The 12,764-nt window shown below is 42.5% G+C and overlaps 1 protein-coding gene across 3 annotated transcripts in view; it reads right to left on the minus strand.

Annotated features, from left to right (window-relative positions):
• Window positions 1–845: 845 nt before the first annotated feature.
• Window positions 846–12,764, minus strand: part of LOC138292044 (dehydrogenase/reductase SDR family member 4-like) — a 628,908-nt gene continuing 616,989 nt past the window's right edge. For 2 of the 3 annotated variants that reach the window (XM_069230383.1, XM_069230382.1), the window contains one exon: window positions 7,007–7,199. In XM_069230383.1, coding sequence (XP_069086484.1) covers window positions 7,085–7,199 — 115 coding nt within the window. In that variant the 3' untranslated portion in view covers window positions 7,007–7,084. Of the gene's footprint in view, window positions 3,343–7,006; window positions 7,200–12,764 lie in introns of those variants that run through there. The other variant, XM_069230381.1, reaches the window with a different exon arrangement.

Here is a 12,764-nt window from a genome sequence, read left to right on the forward strand (position 1 = left end):
ATTCTAAGGTTACAGTGCAAAACAATAACAAGAAGAATTGCGCAGACAATATCACATGCATTTAAATTCAGCAAAGAAAAGATATCAAACGTTATTCCCTATAGCCGACTTTCATTAGTGAGAATCCTTAACTAACAACAGACTAGCATCAGCATGTTGGGCTTCAGGCAAAATAATTTAGTAAGCACATATTTGGAAAATATCTAACTATGGCCTATCAAAACAGTGCGGTTGGTACCTAGAAAGAAAAAGTAAATAGGCATAACAAACACATGGGTACAAGAATACCTCTCCTCAATTGGATCGGCAAGCTAAGATAGTCTTCGTCATCAGGACGTCAGTCGGTCAGCAAGGATTCAGCAACAAAGTTCAGAAATGCGAAGTCTTTAAACATTAAGTTAAGCACTTCTCTCATCAAGATGCTCAAGAAATTATGACAGTGGCAAAAGGCAAATGCGCAAGGCTAGTTTCTTCTCAGTGCAGTCCTGTTACGTTAAATTTCCTAAAACTACTTCCCAAGTCCCTATTGGGTGAGGGATTGCATGTTTACATTTTGTCCAATAAAACTAAAATTTCAAATCTATGAATTTTACTACTACTCCATTCACATGTCGCTGATTGTCTTCTCTTGTAATGTCCTCATCATATGGCTTGTCAGGTAACAATATTGTTGCAGCTTATACTCCAGTCAGTGTCCTCCTTGTTCTCGTCCTGGGAAAGTCAGTCTTACACACATTACACTCAAAATGTTACATTTAGCAAGAACATCATCTTCTAGCAATTGGTTCTCATGAGAAAGACTTTTATCTATGAGCACATTTAGACAGTACAATGGAAAATCACAGTTTAATTCTCTGAACAGCCATTTTATTAAACGTTAAGAAATACAGCTTGACATGAGGCCGTGCAACTAGGCCAAGACCTCCGCTAAGTTAGGCCTACAGTTAATAAAGCTAATATATAATGCATAATCCTTAATATGACATATTGCTACATTAATCAAACATATACTGAACATTTCATATTAATAAACCATTAATAAGTATTCTTCATGAACACTGGTGGCCACTCATCGTTATCACATTTGCAAATGTGTGCATTATTTGTATACATTATTACATTTTCTACACAAATCCATCACTCATAGTACATGAATACTCATTAATAATTTTTATTAAAACTCCTGCGCTAGAAATTGTCAATGTCACTCCCTGTTTAGTTTTTGGGCTATCATCTGAACTGGAAAGCCCTGTCTAGTTTGCCTACTGTGCTAAACAGATAAGGGCTGTTGGCACACAGGGATTTGAATAATGGCAGACCAGTATAAGATATTTTATTTTGTAAAATGGTAGTATGTAACAAAGGGTTCACCATGTCACAAATCACCGTTTTAATGATGTTTAGCAATGGACCATTTAAAAGGACCCTTCTTGGGCATGAGAGACGCATGCATGGAGATGTTCCTAGTGTGGGTAAGGGTGGGAGTCACAAGTGAGCGTGTGCTGTGAGGCATGGTAAGGATTTAAGCACCACCTAGAAAGAAGAGAGGCTTAAGGAAATATAGGGGCATATTTATACTCCGTTTGCGCCGAATTTGCGTCGTTTTTTTCGACGCAAAACTAACGCCGTATTTATACTTTGGCATTAGACGCGTCTAGCGCCAAAGTATGAGGAATGAGCCTCATTTTTTTGCGTGAACGCCTTCCTTGCGTTAATGAGATGCAAGGTAGGCGTTCCCGTCTAAAAAAATGACTGCGACGCAAATGCGTCGTATTCATACTCCCGGACAAAAATCACGCCCGGGAGTGGGCGGGGCAAAAAACCCTGCATTTGCGCCGCTTTTTAACGCCTGGGTCAGGGCAGGCGTTAAGGGACCTGTGGGCTCAAAATGAGCCCACAGCTGCCCTCCCATGCCCCCAGGGACCCCCCTGCCACCCTTGCCCACCCCAGGAGGACACCCAAGGATGGAGGGACCCATCCCAGGGACATTCAGGTAAGTTCAGGTAAGTATACATTTTTATATTTTTTATATTTTTTTTTGGCATAGGGGGGCCTGATTTGTGCCCCCCTACATGCCTCAATGCCCAATGACCATGCCCACGGGACATAAGTCCCCTGGGCATGGCCATTGGGCAAGGGGGCATGACTCCTGTCTTTACTAAGACAGGAGTCATGTAAATGGCGTCTGGGCGTCGTTAAAAATGGCGCAAATCGGGTGGAGGCGATTTTTTCGCATCAACCTGACTTGCACCATTTTTAAGACGCCCTAACGCCATTTTCCCCAACGCCGGCGCTGCCTTGTGTACGTTGTTTTTTTCCACGCACACCAGGCAGCGCCGGTCTGCTAGCGCCGGCTAACGCCATTCAATAAATACGGCGCCCGCATGGCGCTTCAGAATGGCGTTAGCCGGCGCTAAACTTTTTGACGCTAAACTGCGTTAGCGCAGTTTAGCGTCAAAAAGTATAAATACGGGCCATAATCTATTAAAGATTTGGTGGTTTTGAGCCTGTCAAAACTCTACAAGATGTTTATTCAAAGTATTAGTGTCTTGGAATGAAAACGCAGTTCCCTGAAAGAAATGTTCTTTAAGATAAGAATTTGAAATTATATCCCTCTTAAATTCAGCAATATCACACCTGAAGTTTATCGGTTTAGGTTCAAATAAAAACTATTTATTGCTCCTCACAATGAGACCTAAATCATTTCTATGTGTTGTTTTTGAATAATTTCATCACTTGTGAGTCAAAGTAATTTCACGGAATAACCAATTCTTGATATACTAAACTGTCCTGGTTCCCTCCTATAAGAATCAAACACTTTTAGATTATTCTTGCAGCAGAGGCCCTACATGTCCAACACAAAATTACCATACTGTGACTGGCCTCATGCTCCATCTACTCTTAACAAGCGAGAAATCTGTGAGTCACTTTTCATTTGTATCCCAACTTCACCCCTCAAATCAACAGAGTGATCAGCAAAATTAACTTTCAATTCTTCCTCGTCCAAAAAGTCTTCCCACTCCTTGAAAAGCATCCACTACATTGAGATTGCAAGCATTTTGGTCATGGACAATTTGTGCCATTGCAACATTTCCTACACTGGGGTCCAAAATATAATTGCCTCATTGCAAATAGTGGAAAGGGAAAAGGGCCGTACCTAGTCAGTAGTGAAAGCCCTGCAATGGGTCCAGTTTGAATGCAGGATTAAGTTCAAAGCGTTGAGCAGTATTCATAGAGGTTTCTGGGGTATTAGTCTTGGCTACCTTCAGAAAGTTGCACGTTGCTGCAGTCCAGCTTGGAACATGTGATGCTGCTTGGACCCTGTGACATTCTTTTAAGAAACTGAAATACAGTAGAAAATCATTGAGTGTCCTAAGGTTACAAACAGCTATCACTCATTGACTCAAACATAGAAACGTGTTGACTTTGGACTAGATAATTCCAGAAAATCAAAGTTTCAAACACACCTTCAACATCGCTTGGAAACAAAGGAAGAATGTCAGATCTATGTTAAGCCTAGGCGTCTGGATGGATTCCAACTATCCTATTGTCAAGAATGTCATTGTTCGTGCTTTTTATTTCCTTTCCTTGGTGCAATACTTTGAGGTTCCTAGATGGTGTGTACACATTTATAAAAATCCAAAATAAATACATAGGTGTCAAATGCCTTATTACTGCATGCCCTGATATAGGCTTAATGTAAATGTCGACGGTTTATCTGCATTGTGAGTGTATAATTCAGGGAATTGGACATCAACAATAGACTTTAAAGTGGGGCTGCACAGGCACCCTACAAATCCACGGTTGTTAGTTGTACTAAACTCCACATGTTGTAATTGGCAAAGCAGGAATTATTGAAATAGGTGTGGCATTTTTCTACGGCTAGGAGCCCAATCCCTAAAAGAGGGTGCATTTGGTTAAAAGGTGGGGTCCTGTTCCTTCACAAGAAGGGATATATGATCCAATTGTGATATGGTCAAGAGAGGACAGCATCTTTTTTCAGTCTCTTCTTGAATGCTGTTAGGCACAGCAGTACCTCTGTATCCTGGTATTGCAAAGACATTCAGTGCAGGATAGTGGAGTGACATTTAGTCAGGCAGGTTCAATATGGAAAGTAGGGATTCAGATAGAGGAAGATGAAATTATCTTTGAGAAGAAAATAAAAAATGGGCTAAATTCAAGAAGAGTCACCAAAAGCACGCAGATCTTATAGATATTCAGTGAGAAGTGAGCAAAATCATAGACTGCAATAGTAAGTTTTATGCATGGGAGGTGCAGAATATACGATAGATTGGTCATGAGTGTTTAGCAAGTGTGAGAGGGCTAAGACAATATCTGTTTGGAAGTGGGTGGTTTCAACACATACATTTTATGGTGGTGTAAAGGTGCAGATTGTAGAGCTGTAGGTTTTAGAATGTGTGGCCTCTTTCATCCTGTCACCCATCACCATGCGCTGTTAGGCTTATTATCTCAGTTTTGGCTGTTAAGCTTACGTGGTCTCAGTAGACACCATGTGAAGTAACAAGAAAGACTTCCAGACCATGTATTTTGGACATAATAAAAATGTAAATGATCTCTCTCGTAGGTACCATAAGTGGAAATGCAAAAACAGTGTGCATCAGGCATAAGGGTTTTTACAAATATCATGCCTAACTCAAACTCTAGAGAGCATTGGTGGATTGAGAAGTTGGGTGCCACCACGGCATTGATATAATATTAACAGAGTCAAATAAACATCTATATCTCAGAAGGGAAACATATACCAAGAAGATGAATACAAAGAGTCACAGTCTTCATGCAGGTGTAAATGATTGTATTGGGAAATATCCTTAACCACGTGTCCTTAACAACGCAGATGTTTCCCATGCAAGCGTTACCACGCTTGCTGGAATGCATGGCTTTTTCTGTGCCTTAACCACACATATGCTAAACTGCGCATATATGTGGTTAAGGCACATGCATTGTTTGAGAGAGGACGCGGAGGACGCAGGAGGTAAGTGGGGCTGGGGCTGGGGCAGGGGTGGGTGGGGGTTTGGGTAATTTCTTTAGGGCATGTGGTCGGGGTTGGGCTATTTCTTTTTTTACGGGCAGGAGTGGGGGGTTGGGTATTTTTTTATTTAGGGCTTAGGGTGGGGGCGGGGTAGTTTATATTTAAAGGTGTGGGAAAGTTTTAAGGAAGGGCGGGAGGAGGAAGGAGAGAAGAGGAGGAAGGATCGAGAGAGGACGAGTTGAGGTAAGTGGGGTTGGGGCAGGTTTGGTAGGTAGTTTTTAGCGCTGGGGGTGGATTTAGGGCTTAGGGTGGATGGGGGTATCAGAGTACTTCAGTTTTAGAGGCAGGGGTGGAGGGTCGGGTAGTTTTTTTTAGGGCTCTGGGCGGGTGGGTGGTCGGGGTAATTTTGTTTTTAGAGGCGAGGGTGGGGGGAGTTGGGATAGTTTTTTAAAATTAATTTACTAGTTTACCAATTAGGGGGAAGGTTTTGTGGCTGAGGGCGGGTTAGTTTAGTTCTTAGGGGCAGGGGTGGTGGGTAGGGGTAGTTTTTTTTAGGGCATGTGGGGGGCCATAGTAGTTTAGTTTTAAGGGGCGGGTGAGGGGTCGGGATATTTTTTTTAGGGTTCGGGCGGATGGGGGGTCAGGGTACTTTCATTTTTAGAGGCGGGGTGGGAGGGTTGGGATATATTTTTTAGTGCGAGTCGGGGTACTTTAGCTATTATAGGTGGGGGTAGTTGTGGGCCCCAGGGTGGGAGGTTTGCATGAAAGAACCAGGCATGCTGTTTCACATGCCATTTCCACACATGCCTTTACTAGGCATGGTAAAGACGTGTGGAAACAGCGTGGTCGTGGTTCCGACCCCATTGTTAAGGAATGCATTGTTCCGGCATGCGTGGTTCCATTACAACCGATTGTATTTAATGGTTAGAGGACAAGAGACTCCTGTGCCCTGATTCTTCTATAAGATAAAGGCAAATCTACTGTTGAGATAACTGCAAACACAGTGCAGACTTATGCATTGGCAGTGTCATCATGCCATTGAAGTGCATAATTATAAGAGGGTGATGTCTCGCAACGAAAGAGCAGAACCTAAACATGCAAGATTGGTGCCTAAGCATGAGTGTCCAGATCCTCATCATGTGAGGGCAGTACCTAACAGTGAGACAGGCAACCTAATCTAGTGATAGTGGAGCCTCATCATTAGGGGGTGCCACCTACCTATGAGTAGTCAGAACATGATAAGAAGAGGACAGTGTGGGCCTAATCACAGGAGAGGACACAGCCTGATCATTAGAGAGCAAGGCCTAACTAACCAGGTGAGGTGTTAAGGTGGTACCTAACCATGAGAAGGCTGAGCCTAATCATATTAGTGTGGCTTTTAGCTATGAGTAGGCAGCACATAATTATGTGATGGTAGAGCCTAACCATGAGAGGTCAGAGTCTAATCATGCGGGGGCGGCACCTAAACATGAAAGGGCGGAACTTAATCATGAGAGCATAGTGATCGATTATCAGAGGGTGGAGTCTAATCTTGTGAGACCATTGCCCATCCAAAAGAGGGAAGAGCATAATCATGTGAGGGCTTTTCCTAACTATGAAAGAGCAGAACTAATTTTTGTTTATTTTGTCTCTGAACGAGAGAGCGCAGAGCCAAATCAATTGAGAGTGGTGCCTAATTATGAGAAGGCAGAGCCTAATCCAGTGAAGGTGGTGCCTAACAATGAAACGGTGGGATCTTCCCATGTGTGGGCTCTGAATGACCTTAAGAGGACACAAACTAAATTGATCAGTTGATTTTGCAAGGTAGAAATAGATTATCAAAAAAAGACGGCTAAATTTCTCTTGTGTCAGTCTGTCGAGAAAGTGCAAAGACAACATCGGTAGAAGATTTCTTGGATCTACGCATAAGCAGTACAGCATAATTCACCATGATTAATTGACAGTGGTGAAGTTTGTTAAAGGCAGCATGGGTACATTCGTGGAAGGTTATTGATTTAAAGAACATGCAACAGAGGAGTGCATTAGACGTTTATTAAACATGCTAAGGGATTTGCAGACGCATGCATCATCAATCTAGCAACAGTTTGTTTACACTCAGAGCCTGGATAAGCCTCCTCCAGCAACCACAATGTTCTCTCCACTGATGAATGAAGCATCCGTAGAACAGAGAAATGATACTATCCCAGCGCATTCTGCCGAGTCAGCCATCCTGAGAAAAAGAAAATGCATCTTTCTTTAGAAAAAGTAAACACCAACATATAACTGTCTGTGAAAGTTTCATCATAAGCCTGTTGTCATACTCTTTTAAGTTGTTTCTTTAGTCATCCTTTTTGTTCAATTGTCCCAATATAGGGCAGAGGGGTGAACGGTGTCTTCCAGTGGTAACTTTCCTTTTTGGGCCTGCCAAGTCCCAGGAAAATAGCACAAAACCAGAACCCTGCCTTGTCCTTACCCCTTTTCTGTTGCTAGAACCTTGCCCTCGCCCTCCATCCTCCTGCTGATCTGCTATAATCTAACTAGACCATACCATTGGATTACTGATATGTGCACACTTTTTCCAGTACCTTATTTTTACCCAAACTGGTAGGTTGCACTTCTCTTGCTACGGAACCACCTCACACACCTGATCACTTTGGTGTTCGTTGGGTAGGTCTCCCATCACTTCAGGATGGACCCCACAAATCTGCTTACTGTGTGTCAATCAGCCCTGGATTATAAACATTTCTTCTGGGAACACATGCATTGGGGGTTAAGGTGCAGCGGAGGAAAGGGGGTGTCAGTTGGTTTTCTTGGGTTGCGCCGTTGCTGCTTTTGTGGCATTAGTTTACTCTACTGGGGTCGCACACTCATCTTGCTCTACAACTTTTCATCTTGACACATGGAACGAACGCTGCATGAGACACACTCCGTCCCTTTAACATATCTTTATAAACGTTTCCACACATTCCAAAAGGGACACGCTTGCAGTGACACAAACAGGCCTTACTGCAGGACCTCTGCACCTACCCCATCTGTTCCCAAACACACCACACTGCAACCACACACACCTCTTCAACCAAACATACAGCTCAACTTTCAGTGATCTGGACAGTTAAAGCGCTACTATGTCGCACTAAAGTCAGTTATGCACAATACAGTTGCTAGGTTACATAATTTATTTGATTGTGTAGGAGCACTGCTTGCTCAGCTTGTGAACTTCCTCAGAATAAAGAACAAGGCAAGCCGTTTTAAAAGCCAAGGATGTGGAAAGCATGGCAAGCATAGTAAAGCAGAACGTTTATTATGGACCACATCTTATGCGTGGCAGAAGAATCTAATTTCAGGCTTTTCTGAACTTTTCGGAGACTGCTTCAAAAAGTCAGTGGAAGAGATTTGAACAGAACAAGCCTTAACAGCGAAACAGCTGAAATGACATATCAACAAACTGATGTTCTCTCTCTGTCTCTGTATTTTCTCCCTTTCTTTGTCTGTTAATCGTTTTTTTTTTCTCTCACCTTTTCTATTTTTCCACACTCAGGTGCAAAACTGCACTAATGCAGTTTTGCACCAAAAGGTTTTGCACCGGCTTGCACCATTTTTTAGCACCAGCTGGGTACCATATTTATGGAATGGTGCCAGATGGTGCAAAGGGTAGGCTAGCTTAAAAAAAATGACGTTAGGCAGGTTTGAGTCAAAATAAATGATTCTGACCAGATTAGCATCATTTTTTGACGCTAAGGGGCATATTTATACTATGTTTGCACTGAATTAGCGTAATTTATTTTTACTCTAATTCAGTGCAAAACGAACTCCATATATATACTTTGGTGCTAGACCCGTCTAGTGCTAAATTTATGGAGTTAAAGTCATTTTTTGGAAGTGGAAACCTACCTTGCCTTAATGAGATGCAAGGTAGGCGTTCCCGTGCAAAAAATGATTCTATGGCCTTAACGCCATATTTATACTCCCATGCAAAAATGGTGCAAGGGAGGGAGGAAGGGTCAAAAAATGGGGAAAAGCTTGCTTTGCTCCATTTTTTAAAGCCTGGGTCAGGGCAGGTGTTAAGGGACCTGTGGGCCTATTTCCATGGTGGAACACCATGGAATAAGCCCACAGGTGCCCTCCCCAGACCCCAGGGGCACCCCCACCCACACCAGAGGGACTGCGGAGGATGGGGGACCCCATCCCAGGTAAGTACAGGTAAGATTGCATTTTATTTTTTAAAGTGCCTTAGCGGGCCCTGAAATGGGCCCCCATACATGGCACAGGGTGCAATGGCCATGCCCAGGGGACCCCTGTCCCCTGTGCTAGCCACTGGGGTGGTGGGCATGACTCCTGCCTTTTCTAAGGCAGGAGTCATGTGGCATGGTAGGTTTAGCACCATTAAATGACGCTAATCTGGTTAGAGTCATTTTTTTTTTACTCTAACCTGCCTAAAGTAATTTTTTGGTGCTAAACCCTCTTCTTCTATACTGCCAGCCCCACCCGACTAAAGTCATTTTTTTTTTACTCTAGCCAACCCTTTGCATTGGCTTGCACCATTCCATAAATATGGTGCCCGGCTGGTGCACAGAAATGGTGCAAGCCGGTGCTAAACTTTTTGGTACAAAACTGAGTTAGTACAGTTTTGCTACAAAAAGTATAAATAAGGGCCATAGTTTTGCACCGAATTAGAGTTTAAAAAAAATTACACTAATTCTGTGCATACAGAGTATAAATATGCCCCTCAGTATCTTATTCTATTAGTTCTCTATTAGGATATACACATTACTGAGGAGCAGTGAGGCCTCTGTAGTTCAGGTTCAAATCCAATTCTTGGACCCTTAATAACTTTGGTGCACATTGACTCATCTGCACCAAACTTAGAGGACCTATAGAAGGATACCAGATATGGGGTAGATGAGTCAAGCGATTTAGAAGTAACAAAGGGGGATTGATCCCCAGCCTGCTTTTCACTCACTAATAAAATATGTGTTTCCCCATACAAAGTTTTCCTACATTCATAACACCAAAATTGCAGTCACCAAATATAAAAATTTCCTGGTGTCCTTTCCATTTTGTGGTGCCTTTTCTTGGTTTGGTGAAAATTCTTACGGCCTTTTTGGAGATGTAAGACAAAATATGAGCATCCAGGGTGCATATCAACATATATCTATTACTCTCTCTCTATCTCTTTCGCTCTCTCTCTCTCTTTCTATCTCTCTCTGTGTATATATATATATATATATATATATATAAATATCTGATTGTATATATATATATATATATATATATACATGTATATGTTCTAATTTTGCAGCACCTTAAAAGCAATTAAAAATACTGTAATACATATAGCTGCCTTGTGTGCATTCTTGGAGGAGTGGAATGCATGCCACAGTGTCACAGGCGATGTGTGTGGAGCCGGTGAGGAATAATATATATATAGTGGCGGTAGTTATAGTTAGGACCATTTGTTCCACAGACAGAGCGTTTTTTTGTTTTGCCAATAACTTTGATACCGTGTGACAAACCTTCACGAAATTTTCAAAAGTTATACTTTAGTTGGTTCAGCTCCTGCCTTGAAAGTTTCAGGGTGATCTGTTAAGCGAGGGCCTAGAAAAAGGGGGGGATCCCAAAACAATTCATCACCATTCTTCGTAAGTTTTCACATTTTTTAACACAATTACAGCCCGAACCGATGAACAGAATTACACCAAACTTGGCAGAAAGCTAGATTTTGGTCCTGAAAGTATGCTTTCTGTGATTTAGTATAAAGCTGTTCAGCGGTTTTAGAGGTATTTAAGGACAAAAAATATTGATATCTAGGGACGCAGTTCCTCTGTGGATCCAATTGTTCCTGTGCTGATATCTGATTGGCTGCCAACACTTCAACAATGAAGTGTTGGTAGCCATCTTTGGACTTGGCTTCAGCCGAGTCCCACATAAAAGGTAAAACAATAAGAAAAGGAGCCAGGGTAGAGTCACCCTGAACCCTTACCTCTGGTGCTGGGATCCAAGAGGGACCCTGCCACGGCTTAAAAAGCATTTATTTTTTATTTTGGGCGGGAGCCACGCTGGAAATAAAAAACAAATACAAAAAAGTGTGGGCTCCTGCGCTTGTTTCAGTGAAGCCCCGGGTGGGCCAGGTCCTATGGGCATTGGTATTTGGAATGGAGGCAGCCCGGGGCCACCACCTCCCTGGTGCAAAATAGATAATGAGATGCAGGGGTCACCCCCATGCAGTCCTGGGGTCTACCACCTCCCCAAGCCTTTAATTAAATAGAATGTGGGGGGGGTGCACGGACCTCCCCTCAGCCTCTGGGGACCACCACCTCTCCGAGCCTTTAATCAAATAGGGTTTGCAGGGGGTATTCAACTAGTTATTAGCCCTAGCGAGTTGGTGATCTCTGGGGATGCGAGGGGACCGCCACCTCTCCGGGGCTTTAATTAAATAGAATGTGGGGGAGAGCACACAGCCCCGCACCCTGGGGACAGCCATCACCCCAGGGCTAATAACTATTTGAATAGAGGGAGCCTGCCCAGAACCCTCACAGCCCTGGGACCGCCACCCCCCCAGAGATTTAATTGAATGGAATGCGGGGCCACGCAGCCCCCCTGCAGCCCCAGGGACCACCACCTCTCCAGGGCCAAAATAAACAGTGGGGGTGTGAGTTACAGTTACCTTAGGGCATGAGTAATAGTTACTTGAGATAACTCTAACTATAACAGGTGAATTTCTATGGTTTCGTACGTTTAAAATGTGCTGCTAACTATAAGGTTCCTGTAACCTTTGGTTTCCTTAGTGAATTTCTATGTTTAAAAAAAAATTATATTTCCTAACTATAAATACCTGTAACCTTTGTATATATATATATATATATAAATATGTATATATATATATATAAATATGTATATATATATATATATATATATATATATATATATATATATATATATATATATATATATATACATATACACACACACACATATATATGCCTAACTCTAGAAAGGCCCAGCTGCCCCTGTGGTTTGGATCCTACAGGAATCCTGGTTGGATGGAGACCTGGGGCTTTGTATAGTGAAGTACATTAGCACCCTCACTCTCCATTTTAGATTTCATGTTTTAGCTTGACAATGGTGTCTTTTTACATAGTCTCACATTAACACAATATTGTACTGAGAAGATACTGTATACACAGCTTATTCCGAATAAGCATTGCTGCCACTCTGTTCCAAGGTTGGGCACATAGAACGCAATGCCCTTGTGTTATGTTGTCCATTGGAAACAGCTCTAAGGCTCCAGGCAAACCATCAGATCAGCTCTGCACCTTTAAAATTGTGTGATATGTACAGTGCTTTTACTATTAACAGCCTCTGTACTTAATTTGACAGAGGAGTACGTCTTCTGCGATTATCCTGGAACATGGAGCACTGTGACTAAGATGTAGCCCTGCTGAATCTGACATCTATCCCGCAAAGGACGATAGCCTGCACTACATCAGACCGCCTTCCTGGCACATCATACCCTGGTATGGGGTCGGGGGAGGGGTAGGCTATCCTAATGGATCAGGAAGAGGGTACTCCCACTATGCTCTCATTCCAGGAGGTAGTAGCAGATAGGAGTTTAAATGTACAGTAGTTCTATCATAGTTGAATTGTTTATCTTTTTTTTATCATTCTCATAATACTGGTTACAGTGCTTTATGCCTAATAATCGCAGCTCATGCCTTTTATACAGCAATGCAGTTGTTTCAATAAATGTTTGAAAACCCATTTTTGTATCTTTCTTTTGTTTACCTTGGGCATGCAG

Source organism: Pleurodeles waltl, chromosome 4_2 (assembly GCF_031143425.1).
Source record: "Pleurodeles waltl isolate 20211129_DDA chromosome 4_2, aPleWal1.hap1.20221129, whole genome shotgun sequence".
NCBI classification, from domain to species: domain Eukaryota; kingdom Metazoa; phylum Chordata; class Amphibia; order Caudata; family Salamandridae; genus Pleurodeles; species Pleurodeles waltl.